The following is a 15,782-nucleotide window of genomic DNA, read 5'->3' as shown; positions in this document are numbered from 1 at the left end:
CTTCTACTGAGCTGGGCTACACAAGAGCAACCACTTGGGGGTTGAAATCTCCAATCTCTGCCCTCAAATGCTCCCCAGCTCCACTTTGCCTTTTAAGAAGTTCCCTAAAATACATTCTCAGAGCCTTAGTCTACACAAGGGTTAGATTTCCTCCAGCTGCCGTGTATAAATCATACCAGAATTTCAACATCAGGGCCCACATATCTAAATGGATCTACAGTGGATAACAGTGATTAAGAGCAATGGGCTCTACAGCCACATTACCTGAGTGGATTCTTACTTCTGCCTATGAGACACTGAACAGATAAATGTTTCAGTGTCTCAGTTTTTTTTTTCCATCTGGAATATGGGAATGATAAGAGTAACTAGTCCCTTAGGGTTATTGAAGATTTAATACACTAATATGTGTAAGGCATCTGGAAAATGCTCAATAATACTGTTATTGCCTTTATGAAGTAAATGATTAATCACTTAGACTAATCTGTGACTTTTATTAGTAAAGGAAACTTACAATATTATGGAAATGAGTTAACATTTATGATATAAAGAGCTCCTGAGAATCAAATAGAAAGATGATTTCATTTATACCTTTTTGGTTTTATGTAAAGACTTATGTTAAAGTTGAGATGCCACATATAGATCATTTCATCTCATCTTCTCAGGTGAAAACAAACAAACTGAGGTCTAGAGAAGGAAAATGGTTTTCTAAGATCACATAGAAAATCAATGGCCAAGGGGTTGGGATTGTGGCTCAGCAGTAGAGTGCTCATCTAGTTGGTGCAGGCACAGGGTTCAATCCTCAGCACCACATAAAAATAAATAAATAAAATAAAGATATTGTGTTCAACTATAACTAAAAAAATTTTTTAAAAAAGAAAGAGAATCAGTCATCAAGTCATGAGTAGAACAGTGGGAACCTAAGTTCTCCCACTCCAGGGATTTTCTTTGGTTAATTGATCAAGCTAGCTTGATTTAAGAATGTGGTATTTTGCATGATGTTAAGTGAACTACATCAGGCATGGAAAAACAAATACAGCATGTTCTCACCTATATGCAGAAACTAAAAAGTTGATCTCAAAAAGTTGAGAGTAGAACACTGATTACCAGAGCCTAAGAAGGGGAGTGGGATAGAGAGAGATTGGTTAAAAGGTACAGGATGCAGTTGGATAGGATGAATAACTTCTAATGTTCTATAGCACACTGTTGTCTATGGTTGACAACAATTAATTGTGCATGTCAAAATAGGTAGTAGAAAGGATTTTGAATGTTCCTAACACAAAGAAATGATAAATTTTTGTGGTGATAGATATGCCAATTATCCTGATCTTAGAATTGCACATTGTATACATGTATTGAAATATCATTATACTCCATAAATATGTACAATTATGTGTCAATAAAAATTAGACATTTTAAAAATGTAGCCTTACAGATTAGATTAGAATTTGTAGAGTCTCAGAGACAGACTTTGGAAGAGATACAACTCTCCTAATCCTAATAATTACCAATTAATTACTAATTGGTAAAACTCTGTTAATGCTAAAAACTAATAATAACTCTTTTGCATATGTATTCAATTGCCCATGAGACAATAACATATCCTTTATCCTATTTATTCCTTACACACATCCTGATTCACATGACAAGGAAACTAAAATCTAGGGAGGTGAAGTGGACTGTCCAAGGTAATCTAGTCAGTCACATGAATATGTTTTTTATGTTTACAATTCTGTCCTTATGAACCTGCCAAGAGGCAGGAAGATAATTTTAGTAGCAGGAAATCTGAGATGGGTGGCTAGTGGATTTTTGACAAGGTCTGAAAGGATAAACTTGGGGTCTAGGCTTGAAAACTCAAATTTAATATTATCTGAAACTAACTATAAGACTTTTTACCATTATTACCAATTCTGACTCCAGAAGGAGAAATAAACAAGCTTTATGGAAAATCCTCAGCTGGACCTTAAAACCTCTTCTAATTTAAGCACCAACCTACCTATCTAACCATATTTCCCTTAAACATCCACATTTAAATTTCATTGACTGACACACTGGGACCCAAAATATACCATGTACTTTCCTATTTCTGGGCTTTTCCCCTTATCTCTGGGTATCCTGGAATACCTTCCTTCCATTCCATTCTTAATGAAATCCAACTCACTCTTCAAGGTTTGATTCAACATTCATCTCCTTTGGGAAGTTGACTCTGGATCCTTGGGAGAGGTTTTGTCTTTAGTTCTCATATTGCCCATGTGTCTCCATCTATCTGAGCAATTATCCCCACTGTTTTCTTCATCTGCTTTCATGCTGGACTGTGGGATCCATGAAGATGGGAACTGAACCCTGGTGATATATTTCCAGTGTCCAGCTCAGGCCCTAGCACAGAGGAAACATTTGCTCAATGAATATTGGTACAGTCTACATTTTTCTGCCCTAGATGAGATACACATCTGTAAGTGTTAAAACAAAGAGCTGTGTAGGGTAATGGATGGGAGAACTGACTTGTTAAAAGGTAGAATGTGGCATCTAGAAATGTCTCTCAACCTCGAATGGTGCAGAACAGAATAAACAAAAGAATAAAGCCCCATCTGAGAGGGTCTAATGAATTGGTTGCAGGGATAGGGTTTAATCAGTATCAGATTCTTACTCAAAACTGAGTGCTCAGCCATAAAGTCCAAATGTAGCTATCTTTAGGGAAGAAAATATACAATGTGATTTCCAGAGATCCACAGACCCTGACACCCCTCTGCCAAGTACTGAGTTAGGAAGGAATCCTACTTAAAGTAGCAAGAAAGTACTGATGGGCAATAAAATCACAATTGATAATTATTGGAATGTGTGTATGGATGAATTTGTGGGAGACTAGAAGTCTGAGGGGGAGGTTAGCCACATACTTGCAGGTTAGATGTGTATGTATGAATACATATCAGGCCTTCTGTGGCAGTAGCCTATGATCCACTTCCTTTGCAGACTCTGCCCTGGCCACCATCCCCCTATTTTCAGCCCCATGCTTGGGACCCAAAGCTCACTGCATCCTAGTCCTAGGAGTAACTCTCCATACACTATAGTCACTGAGGGAGAAAAGCAGTTAGAGATTTGTGGGTTGTATTGCCTGTAGATGCTATATAAAAAGCATGATAACTAATTTCACACAGAGTACGAAAATCCTAAAATGTTTCCAAAGAGCTTTGGATCATGTCCTTTTGCCCCTCTTGATCTTCAGGCAACCTTCTAAGGGAAGTAGGCTAAAGACTTTAATTTCCATTTTATTGATGAGCTATTGACACCTGGAGAAACTAGAAAGTTTGTTCAAATTGTCACAGCAAATCAACCCTACTTTATATACTATAGGAGAGGGAAGAGATATCTCTATCACACATTTCATTCAAAACTGTACTAGACTAAGTTGGAGATACTTCTAATGGTGCTAGGGAATTGCCCTTTAGGTCGCTGTCCTACAAATTCAGGTAAAAGTAGATTAAAAATACAGATAGTTTAGATATAGAAATCGTTTTTTCCCAACTCTCTCATACCATTTAATGCATACCTCAAACAAACACCTTGCAAACAAAACTTTCCATTGAGCCCAAAGAATGGATTTAGATTTGTGTAACTCCTCTCTACTTTTCCTTCTCACCTACCTGTTCTCTTAGAGGTTTTTTCTTCCATCCTTAATAATCCAACACTCAGTTCTCTTGCATTTACAGACCCCCCAAAGCAGGTCCAGTGGGTGGCATCAAAGAGGAAACCTGGAGATGTTCGTCGGTTCCTGGGAAGGCTGAGGAAGCACCCTTGTTAAGGGGTGTAGTGTACACTCTGTTGAAATATCAGCTGTTGTAGTGCCAAAGGAGTTCCTGAGCCTTTTCTCTTCAGTCCAACCATGTGTTCACCTTGCCCGAAAGGTCAGAACTAATATTAACAAGCCACGACAGAATGGGGAAATTAAAACCAGCTATTGAGACAAGCAAGATCTGGCTTTCCTTGGGGCTGAGTTTCAGATCAGTCTTGAGTGTAAATGGGCACAATTCCTTACTGGAAAGAAATTTAGCAATATGAAGCAAGAGCAATAAAAATGTTCATTTCCTTTGTCCTAGTTATCCCACTCCTGGGACTCAATACTAAATCAGCAAATCCCAAAGCATGAAAAAGCTCAAGATGCGCACGCGTATGCACAAACACAACACACATACTCACACACATTTTAATTACAGAGCTCTTTTCTGATGGCAACAAGTAGTAGGTAAACTTTAAGTCCTCTGGGAGGAAAAGCAGTTTGCTAGGTCTTTTTTTTTGCAGCCACAGAAGATGATGTCTTTAAGACTGTAAAATTCTGTGGAAAAAATAACTATGTTGCAATTCTGGATAAGAAACCTAAAAAATACAATGTTATATTTCCCCCTGGATATTAAGCATGTGTATCACTTCTGTTTTTGTGCTCTCAAAAAAAAAAATGAACCTGTTGCTGTTGCCCTTTGTTCATTCGTCTAACAAATATTCAATCCCCTCTAAGATATACTGTGTCCAGTAATAGGAAATGGAGCTAACAAGATGACTCATACATATGTCATTGCTCTAGAGTTGCTGGCAGTCTAATGGCAACAGAAATAGAAATCAATGATAGCTGCTGATTGGGATAAATGCTGTGACAGCATGAACATAGAGTGCTGTGGGGACCCAGGGGAAGACTTCGGTGATAGGTGTGTAGTCCATAAAATCTTACTTAGAAAAGTAATTCTTGACCTGATTAAGGAAGAGGTTGAATCCTGGCTCTATCACTTCTGTGAGACTGAAGTGAATTCACTCAACTTCTACATCCCTTCCAAGGTTTACCCGGGAATGAAAGAGATGATGTATACAGGACAAACACAGCTGCATCAGGGGACAGAGACAGTGCTGCTTCGGAGCTTAAATGTTCTGGGCCTCAATTAATTTTCATCTGACAAATGGAGCCAAGAGCAAGTACACGTCTGGCCACATTCTTCTGGACTCTCTGAGACACAAGACAAATTAGGCACAGGGCGGATTTGAGACAGTCTCCCCCTGCCTTCTGCCTCAATAATGCCAGAGGTCATCCTACTAAAATATTTTCTCAGTAGAGAAGCTCTTAGCGCTCTCTCCTCCAACCGTGAAGTTCCCTTCATCCCTGGAGCGTGCAAACACAGGGCGTCTGCAACTCCCAGGGCGCAAGTGCCAAAGCCAAAAGGGCTCTTAGGTGGGCTATCTGCTGTGCTGGGGGTGGGGCTTAGGCCAGTGAGCGGGTCCAAGGAGTTTCCCGCCTAAAAAGTGGCGACATCCCATTCTTAAGTAACCGGAAGCACCAAGGGAACTTTTGAATAAAGGAGAAACACAGTCAGACGCAAACGTCCGGGGCCAGGGCGCGGCCAGAGGAGTTAGGAACCCAAACGCGGACCTGCTTTCCGCCATTCATTCTTTCTTAGCGTTCGTTCGCCCCGCCCCTTCGCTGTGCGCGTAGTTACGTCTCTGGCCAATGAGAACTGCGGGACTCAAAGCCCCGCCAGACGTGCGGCAAGTTCTTCCGTGGCACGGACAGGAACGCCTGCGCAAACGCACGCGCAAACGCGCGGTCTAACTGACTTCCGAGCGCCAAGCAGTTTGCCCGCTCCTTAGACGCGGGATGTGGCGGAGGTATTGCAGTTTACTAGGATGTTGCGCATTGTGAGCTGGAACATAAATGGAATCCGAAGTCCCCTGCAAGGGGTGGTGTGCCAGGAAACCAGCAACAGTACCTCCATGGCCATGAGACGCATTTTGGATGAACTGGATGCTGATATTGTCTGTCTCCAGGAGACCAAAGTGACTAGTGAGCACTCAATAATCCAAAATCCTTACCATATTCTTATTTTCCCGCTAACTTTTGTCCTCTGTTCTATCTCATTTCACTCTCCCACTTCCCCGTACTTAGAGTCCTTTAAACCCAGCTCAGAATCTTTTTCCCTTCTAACCACCGTTGTCTATCCCAGCTAGATCCCCTAATTCCCACTCCCATCTCCTGTCCTCTACGGGACTTTAATTGCCTCGCCTGTGAAATCCCCAAATCCACTCAGATTCCCACTAATTCTACTGCCCCAACTCAGCCCTTTGAATTCCCCCTCCTATGCACTGTCCATCTCTAACCCCCAAGGCAGACCCCTCAGTTCTCTGTCCCTCTCTAATTCCCACCCCATCTTTGCCTCTTGTTCATACTTTATAATTTTCTCCACCACAGACCTCCAGTTCCCTTTATTTACTCCAACCCTCATCTCCACCTCATTTCCCACCCCAAGTTTAGACCTAATTTCCTTTCCCCCACTCCCTCAGGATCCCTAATTTCTTCTTTCATCATCACCATTTCAGATCTGCTATTTTCCTATCTTCCTACACCGCAGTTCAGATTCCCATTTTCCTTTTCCATGTTCCCATTTCCCACTCCTAGCTCCTTTCCATCATTTAGACCCCTAGGCTTAGTTTTGATTCACTCCCCACTCACTAATTCTCCACCTTCTACTTCATGGGCTGTCCCCACTTCCCTACCTTCTGATATTGATATAATTCCCTCTCTGACTCTTCTACCTTTCTAGATTCTTTGATCATAGATACTTCATTTTTCCTTCAAACGCTGGTTCTGATGTGTGCCAATACTATTAGCCTACAACTGTAATTTCAGGCCTTTTTGTGTTCTGGGTCCTAGTTTTACCTTTGACTTAATGTTATACTTTTTTTCAGGGGATGTGCTGACAGAGCCCCTGGCTATCGTTGAGGGCTATAACTCCTATTTCAGCTTCAGCCGCAGCCGAAGTGGCTATTCTGGTAAATTGGGTTTGGGGGGATTTTAAATTAGTGTTAGTGATAGAGGCAGGTAAGAAGAAAGGGTTTCTAATATTTGTTGAGAAGGTAATAAGAAATTTAGATTTTTAGTCCAAAGAGCTAAAGCCCCATAAAATTTAAGTTACGTGAAGTGTATTTTTATGTATAAAATTATCTTGTTGTACAATAAGTACAATTGTGTGGTGATTATTTTTGTGAGCTCTGGATCCTGACTGCCTGGGTTCAAGTTATGGTTCACTCCCTGTGTACCCTCTGGAAAGACTATCTCTTTGTGCCTCAGAATTCTCAACTGGAAAACTAGGAAGGTAATCCATGTGATAATAATAATACATAATAACTTAAGAGCAGTTACCATATGTCCCTGTAAAATAATTAGAACATTAGCTGTTATTATTTTGTGGCTTTTTAGATGAAGGAACTGAGGCTCTGAGGTATTAAATTGCCCCACATTCTAGGGAACCATCCATGGCTCTTGAGTTGGGAGAATTTGTCAATGCCTTAAAAGAATAGTGAGCCACATTTTATGAAGAGTATCAGGTAACTTTTGTGGGAACAATTGGAATGAGACAGGCTGCACAACAGACTGTTGGTTGCCAGTCCTGTTCAGATATCTTCTTTGTCCCCAGGTGTAGCTACTTTCTGTAAGGACAGCGCTACCCCAGTGGCTGCTGAAGAAGGCCTGAGTGGCTTGTTTGCCACCCAGAATCCGGATGTGGGTTGTTATGGAAACACGGATGAGTTCACACAAGAGGAGCTCCGAGCTCTGGATAGTGAGGGCCGGGCCGTCCTTACACAGCACAAGATCCGGTAATAGCCCATATCCCCCTGCCACTGAGCATTGCTGGTTCTAGTCTTTATGTGGAGAGCTCACTTTATAAGCATGCATTCATTATAGAAAAGTTCCCAAACTTGCCTTTTCTGGACTCTAGTTGTGACTGGGCTGCTCATTATGTGACCCTGGCAAATTATGTACCATTATGAGCCTTGAGTTCTCACAGTGGGGGACTGGCCTGGAAATCCAGCCCTTTTACTACTACAGGCACCCCAAAAACAACATAGCCAATACCAAACCCACGTTGCTCGCTTTCTGGGTATCCTGTTTTAATGAACGATAGCATTGTCACCTGGTTTACTTGGTTGGCATCCTACATGCCCCTTTCCTTGACTCACCTGTAGTCAGTCCCCAAGTCCTCTGAGTTCAGTGTTTTTCTAATCCTTTTCTTCTATCCTGTGGATAACCATTAAGTAGAAGCCATGTGGTGTGGTGGGGGAAGCCTTGAAACTGACCCTTTTTGAGGTTTTCTCGTCTCCCCAGCACTTGGAAAGGAAAAGAGAGGACCTTGACCCTTATCAACGTGTACTGCCCCCACGCAGACCCTGGGAAGCCTGAGCGGCTGACCTTTAAGATGCGCTTCTATCGTTTGCTGCAGATCCGAGCAGAAGCCCTCTTGGCAGCTGGCAGGTACTGGAAATCTGGGCAGCAAGGCTTCTTTGAGTTTGTCCTGGGTGCCCAACCTTGTGTCATGCTCCATTGGAAGGTATATACAGTCTTTCTGTTCCTTCAAAGCCTAGTTGCAGACATCACTATGCCCACCTGAATAAGCCTTGCTCTCTTAAGAGCTGTGTGTACAAGGTAAAGGGACACAAACACGAGCTTTATATTTTTAAAAAAAATATTTTGTAGTTGTTGATGGACCTTTATTGTATTCATTTATTTATATGTGGTGCTGAGAATCGAACCCAGTGCCTCACACATCAAGGCAAGTGCTCTCCCATTGAGCCACAACCCCAGCCCATGAGTTTTATATTCTAAACACATATCCTTGCTCCTCCTATGAATACCAAGGCTATCCCTACCTCTCCCCATTTGTCAAATGAGTGTATGAAAGCCCACTTCACAGAATAGTTTTAAGGATGAAATGAGATGAGGGTGGTAATAGTGCCTGGAAGCAAATGAAAGTCTTGTTCCTGGGAAGGACAGGAAAGTGAAGGTGGGTTAGTGTAATCAAGGGGTGCTTCCTAGAGGAAGTGTTACCTGAGTTGAGTTTTGAAGTACAACAAAGATGGCATTAGGTAGACATGATTGAGGTGCTCATGTCAAACAGCACTGTCACCTTTGGAGCACAGAATTTGGTTGGTCAGCTGTAGAGGAATTCAGGTTGTGGCATGGTGTCAGAGGTAGATAGCTTGGCCTATCTGAGCCCTTAGGCTTAGGAAAAAAAATATGGTTCAGGACAACTGCTCCCCTTTTCTTGAATGCCCACTTGACAACCCCACCTTGTGTTTTTCAGCCATGTGATCATTTTGGGTGACCTGAATACAGCCCACCGCCGCATTGACCACTGTGATGCAGTCAACCTGGTAAGAGTCCCTCTAGTCTCTGGCCCTCTTCCTGACTGTGATTCTATTCACTCAGCCAGCCAATGCTGAGTTCTTGGCCCTAGGGGCAGCTTCTTTTGTGAAATACTCTTCTTCTGTGTTTTTAATTGGCACTTAATTATACACATTTATATGATATGCTCATACATATATACAAAATATAATGACCAAATCAGGATTATTAGCATATCTATCACCACAAAGTTTTGTTTCTTTGTGTTGGGACCATTCAAATCCTTTCTACTACCTAGTTTTAAATACATAATAAATAGTTGCTAACTATAGTCACTCCACTATACTACAGAACCCTAGAATATTATCCTTCTATCAAACTGTGAGCTTATTAAGTAGCCCTTTGCTTTCCCTTTCTCCCCTTCCCTTTTCAGACTCTGGCAACCAGTTGATTATGAGATCAACATTTTTAGCTTCCACATGAAATCATTTGTCTCTCTGTGCTTGGCTTATCTTTATGATGTCTTTCAGTTCCATCCCATTTGCTGCAAATGATAGAATTTCACTCTTTTATGGCTAAATAGTATTCCATTTTATATGTGTAGTATGGTTTCTTTCTTTTTTTATACTGGAGATTGAGCTATATCCCCAGCCCAATTTTTATTTAGAAACAGGTTCTCACTAATTTGCTGAGGCTGGCTTTGAACTTGCAATCCTCCTGCCTCAGCCTCCTGAGTTGCTGGGATTATAGGTGTGTACCACAATGCCTGGCACTGTGTGTGTGTTTTTTTTTTAATTTATCCATCAATAGACACCTAGATTGATTTCATTTCTTGGCTATCATGAATAATGCTTCAATGAACTTGGGAGTACAGATGTGTCTTTGACATACTGATTTCATTTCCTTTGGATATATACGTAGAAGTAGGAGTACTCAGTCATGGCTGTTTGGTTTTAAACTTTTTAAAAAAATATTTTTATTGCAGATGGACACAATATTCTTTATTTTTTATTTGTTTATTTTTATGTGGTGCTGAGGATTGAACCCAGGGCCTCACTCATGTGAGGCAAGTGCTCTACCACTGAGCTATAACCCCAGCCCCTGATTTTAAACTTTTTGAGGGAACTCCATACTGTTTTCCACAGTGGCTGTACTAATGTACATTGGTACCAACAGTGTATGAGACTTTGTCTTTCTCTTCATTCTCACCAGCATCTATTATTTTTTGTCCTTTTGATCATAGCCATTCTAACTGGAGTAAGATGGTATCTCATTGTGGTTTTGATTCACATTTCCCTGATACTTAGTGATATTGATTATTTTCCATATACTTATTGACCATTTGTATGTCTTCTTTTGAGAAATGTTTGTTCGGGTTATTTGCCAATTTTTGAATCAGATTTTTTGTTTGTTTTTTGTTGTCGAGTTTTTGAAGTTCCTTATACATTCTAAATATTAGTCTCATGTTAGTTGAATAGTGTGCAATTATTTCTTCCCATTCTGGAGGTTGTCTCTTTATTCTCTTTATTCTGTTTATTGTTTCATTTCCTGGGTAGAAGCTTTTTTGTTTGATATAGTCCTGTTGAAATCTGATTCTAAAAGTACTGAGGATTGTTCCTTCATTTGACAGACATTACTGACCCTGCCCTTGTCTGGTCCTGCACTATGTGCTGGGAACTTAGTTGTGAGTCATATCCAGCTCTTGGCTTCTCAGTGTTTTGATGGGCTGTAGACAAGTGGCCAGCCAATTTGTGGAGTGATATTCTCAAGGCTCAGGCAGAGATGGCAGCTCAGGAGGCTAGGGGAACCCAGAGATGGGATTCCTGGGTGAGCTTGGACATTAGGACAGGCTGCTATAAGTAGCTGGATCTTAACAGATAAGAATGGAGTTTTGGGGTAAGGAGAGAAAACCATTCCAATGTGGGCAAAGGTTTCAAATTGAGAAGGTGCTTGGTGTACATGGAGACCTGCAAGTCCTATTCTTGTGAGAGTTTATGTGAAGTGAGGTGCAAGTGGGGCCACCCTTTTAGGGCCTTGACTCTCCCATTGTCTTCATATCATTTTCCTAATGCATTGTCTTTCCTCCTTATGAACCTTCAATACCAGTTATCTATCTCTGTAATGCAGAGAAAACATTAAGAACAGGCATTCAGGCACCTTCTGATCTATGCCCTATCTTCATTTCCATACTCATTTTCCATTCACACTCTGTCTACTCCAGACAGATGTCTCTTTCCTTTGCAAAAACTGTTATCATTCTGGCTTTTCTTACTATGCCCCAAATTGGTGGTCATACCTTCCCTTCTAGCTTTTTTCTTACATGACCCTCTCATTTCTAATTCTAGGCCAGTGGTTCATAATCCCTGGCTGCATAGTTGGACAAAAATATCAATGCATTAACACCACTCTAGAACAATGAAATCAGAATTTCTTAGGTATGGGCCCAGATAGTGGTATGCTTTAAAAGCCCCCGGGGTGACTTTATTATGCTGCCAGGCTTGAATGTATAAGCCACTTCTTGTCTTGGCCTTCTTCATGTACAGTGTTTCTTTGTTGGACAAACTGCCTGTTTTTCTTGTGTTCTCACACCACAACAATCAGCACAGAAGATTTCAGTAACCTTAAAACATATGGGAGTGGGGGAAAGAGTGTGGGGATTTTTCCCTACCAGTAAGCAAGCAAGCATTTCTGCAACAGTGGGCACCAGGTGGGTGTACTCTATTCCAGTTCAATTACAGTACTATCTACCTGGAGATAGTCTCAAATCCTACATGTTGAGGGAGAGTCCACAAGACTGCCCTGCTTCAGAACCAGTCATAGGTCTGGGCCTCCAGAACTCCTGACTAACTGGCTATAAATTGAAATTCTCCCAACACCCTCCTTAAATTCCATTAATTTGCTAGAGCAGCTCATAGATCTCAGGCAAACACTATACTTACATTTACTGGTTTACTATAAAAGATATTTTAAAGCTTACAAGTAAGCAGTATGATGATGAAATATATGGGGTGTGTTTTGGAAGAGTCCCAGGAACTTCCATTCTTGTGGACTTAATAGTATGCCATTCTCTTAGCATGTGGATAAGTTCCTATTCACCTTCCTGCAAGCTTCCACATGTTCAACTGTCTAGAAGCTTTCTGAACCCTGTCCTTTTGGGGTTTTATGAAGACTTCATTGCATAGGCATGATTGCTAAAAGATAGGGTGGGGAAACTCAACAAAGCCTTGACATTCAGATTCTTAGCATTCCTTCCTTTCTGGTTCAGGCAGGACCCCTCTGGCATGAGGGTCTTATGGCCTATTATTATACAAAGACAGGTCATAGAATTCCTTAATGGCTAGCTGAAGGCTAAGAAGATCAGTTTCTATGACCTACCTTGGGGAAGAGAAATTCTACTTTCTGTTGACATCTTTAGAAGTGAGTTAATGAGCCAGGACCCAGAGGTGAAAACCAAAATATATGTATCATGATATCACAGAGGTCATCAGTGCTGGTACAGTTACTCATCCCTGTACTTGGCTCAGAAAGGGGCTCTAGGAAAATCTCTTATTAGTTTGCAGGAGAGAAACACAAACGTGGATATGGCTCTCAGCTGGGAAAATGAGCAGAACTGAAGTAATGAGAGAATGGTGGTGGTGGTGGTGGTATGGTGGGTACAGGGGTAAACATTACGGAGTACAAGGCTTCAGTTCCTCCCTGCTTTGTTTTTCAACAGTAATTTACTTAGTCAGTTCTTTCAACTTCCTGTGATAGTATTGTATACCTTTATGCCTTCTCAACTTATTTCAGGGCTATCCTAGATGTTTCTAGTGCACTTCCTTCTTTCTTTCTTCCAAGAAAAGAGAACTACCAGCTCAGACGACAAAGGCAGTATTCAAAATGGCAGAACATGTCTGCTTTCCAGCAGAATGGTTCTTCTAATCTTCTTGTCTCTAAATGGCACTATTATCCTATTGGAAACTATGCTCTTACTGTCCTTCTTTACCTTCTTTCCTACATTCAGTTGGTGAGTTAGTACTATTGATTCTACCTCCAAATCATCTCAATTTATTTTTTCTGCCTCCTTTAGCACCACCTTGGTCCAAGTGACTATTATCTCTAGCTTGCATGGACTATGGTGGCTGTCTTCTACTGGTGTCCCCCATCTGATCTTCCCTTCACAGGCCCATCATAGAGGCTGCTCTCAGAACTTGGAGCCCTCTCTGCCTAGGTTATTTCGACTTGGTTTTCACATCTCAGCTCCAGGTCATTTACCAAAAGGAAGCCTCCTTCATCCCCAGGACTAGATCTACTTTTGTCCTAGCTTCATGCCTGAGACAAAATAAGTATTCTGTGAACATTGTTGTATTGAATGTGTGAGTGGGTAGATTAGATAGATGAATGGATAGATCAGGGATCAGAGCCAAAGGAAGTAGTCAGACATGGATCTCTATGGACTCTGACTTCAGGAGGAAGGGATGGTCAGTGAGAGTTTTGACCCACACAAGATAAACCAAATAGTGCCAGAGGGTTTAAAGGAAAAGCCAACATTCTTTAACTCCTAATCTCTGCCCCACTACTCCCTAGAGGCAACTATTTTTCCTATTTTCCATTCTTTCAAAAAGCATTTCTGGGAATTGTTTAGATTAAGAAAACAACAGACTTTCAGATTTGACATTTATGGACCAGTGCAAGGTAAGTGTACCATGGTATGGGGGGAAATCAGAAAATTAGAAAACAAATCCCAACTCTACCAGTTCTCAAGTGTGTGACCTTGAGCAGTAGTCTTTTTTTGGAACAACCAGATTTTCCATTTCTGGGTATCTAGGAATGCTTTGAAGAGGACCCAGGACGCAAATGGATGGACGGCTTACTCAGTAACCTGGGGTGCCAGGCTGGATCCCATGGAGGGCCCTTCATTGATAGCTACCGCTATTTCCAACCAAAGCAGGAGAGGGCCTTCACCTGCTGGTCCGTGGTTAGTGGTGCCCGACATCTCAACTATGGTTCTAGGCTTGACTATGTGCTGGGGGATAGGACCCTGGTAATAGATACCTTCCAGAACTCCTTCCTGCTACCTGAGGTGATGGGCTCTGACCACTGCCCTGTGGGTGCCACCTTGAATGTGTCCTCTGTGCCTGCAAAACAGTGCCCTCCTCTGTGCACCCGCTTTCTCCCTGAGTTTGCAGGTACCCAGCTCAAGATTCTCCGCTTCCTAGTTCCTCGTGAACAAGAACCTGTGTTGGAAAAGTCAGCGCTGCGGCTCAGCAATCAAACACAGGTACAGAAGCAGCAAAACAAAGTCCGTGTGCGCTCAACCAGGCCTCGGCCAAGTCAGGCTAATTCCAGAAGAGGCCAGACAAACCTGATGAACTACTTCCAGCCCTCCTCCAGCCATTCCAAAACTTCTCCTGAATTGGAGCTGCTTAGCTTGCCTCTGGTGAACAACCTCACAACCCCAAAGACACTAGAAGAGGAGGTGATAGCCAGAGAGGTAGAAGGGCAGGCCAAGCACTCAGAGAGTAAGGAAGAAAAGGAGTTACGGACCTCATTCTGGAAGTCTGTGCTTGGGGGACCTTCACCCATGCCCCCCTGCAGTGGCCACAGGGAACCATGTGTGATGCGAACTGTAAAAAAGCCAGGACCCAACCTGGGCCGCCACTTTTACATGTGTGCCAGGCCCCGGGGTCCTCCCAGTGACCCTTCCTCCCGCTGCAACTTCTTTCTCTGGAGCAAGCCCAGTTGAACCCATGGAGACCTAGGGATATCTGGCATGATCACCCATTCTATGCTGCCTTCTTCCCTAAGGCCTCCTTGCTTCCCTTCCTTCTCTTCTTTTTTTTTTGGGGGGGGGGTGGTGTTCCAGGGATTGAACTCAGGAGCACTCAACTACTGAGCCACATCCCCAGCCCTATTTTGTATTTTATTTAAAGACAGGGTCTCACTGATTGCTTAGTACCTCACTTTTGCTGAGGCTAGCTTTGAATTTGTGATTCTCCTGCCTCAGCCTCCTGAGCCACTGGGATTACAGGCAGGCACCACCATGCCAGGCCTCCTCTTTCTTCTTTGTCTTCCTTCTCATTCTTTTCCTCCCCCAAGGTGTCCCTCCCTCTACCTCAACTTCCTCTTCCTCCTCCAAGGTCTCTCTCCCTCTGTCTTCCTGCCTACGTCCTTGTTTGTGAGCTTCTTGTGCCTTAGTGCTGTGACCCAGTCACTCACCCCACTTCCTACCTTCCTGTCAGAAGTTCATGAGAACCAGCTGCCCTAGAAAGTTGTGATTTAAAAACCTCTTCTTTTCTTGCGGGGAAATATGTTCAAAATAAAGTCTGTTTTTTAAAAAATTCAGTGTACTACATTGAGTGAAAATTTTGGATGTGCTCAGAAAGTTGAGTTAAAGAAGCCATCTCAGAACTGGGTTTGCCAGATGCTTGTAGCCTAATATAATGGAAGTGGGGAGGAAGAAGAGCAATGCTGGGCTGTAGTGGTTCCCTGCACTGCTGAAAGCAGTTCTGGGGAACTATTCTTTCATTCTAGGCAGTTTAGTGAGGATCTACCATCTCCTAGCTTTATAGGGCCCCAGATTTCAGGCCTACAAGTGAAGAGTCAATCCCTGGATTTTTGCTGAAACCATTGGAAAAACCATTTTATA

The 15,782-nt window shown here is 42.3% G+C and overlaps 1 protein-coding gene across 1 annotated transcript; it reads left to right on the top strand.

Annotated features, from left to right (window-relative positions):
• Nucleotides 1-5,598: 5,598 nt before the first annotated feature.
• Nucleotides 5,599-15,444, top strand: Apex2 (apurinic/apyrimidinic endodeoxyribonuclease 2). Its single transcript, XM_026407431.2, has 6 exons — nucleotides 5,599-5,818; nucleotides 6,721-6,804; nucleotides 7,449-7,629; nucleotides 8,138-8,284; nucleotides 9,114-9,183; nucleotides 13,962-15,444. Exons 1-6 carry the CDS (start codon nucleotides 5,662-5,664, stop codon nucleotides 14,877-14,879), a joined length of 1,557 nt encoding a protein of 518 aa, XP_026263216.1. The 5' UTR covers nucleotides 5,599-5,661; the 3' UTR covers nucleotides 14,880-15,444.
• Nucleotides 15,445-15,782: the final 338 nt, after the last annotated feature.

This window comes from Urocitellus parryii, chromosome X (assembly GCF_045843805.1).
Source record: "Urocitellus parryii isolate mUroPar1 chromosome X, mUroPar1.hap1, whole genome shotgun sequence".
In the NCBI taxonomy this organism is placed as follows: Eukaryota; Metazoa; Chordata; class Mammalia; order Rodentia; family Sciuridae; genus Urocitellus; species Urocitellus parryii.
The sequence above is the reverse complement of the archived record's forward strand: the minus strand, read 5'-3'. Positions and strand labels throughout refer to the sequence as shown.

Excerpts from the sequence above, each read along its gene's own strand:
- Apex2 (XM_026407431.2), top strand. The coding sequence starts at position 5,662 with ATGTTGCGCATTGTGAGCTGGAACATAAATGGAATCCGAAGTCCCCTG. Across the intron at positions 6,805-7,448 it reads CAGCCGAAGTGGCTATTCTG|GTGTAGCTACTTTCTGTAAG; the intron begins GTAAATTGGGTT and ends CTTTGTCCCCAG. Across the intron at positions 8,285-9,113 it reads GCCCTCTTGGCAGCTGGCAG|CCATGTGATCATTTTGGGTG; the intron begins GTACTGGAAATC and ends TGTGTTTTTCAG.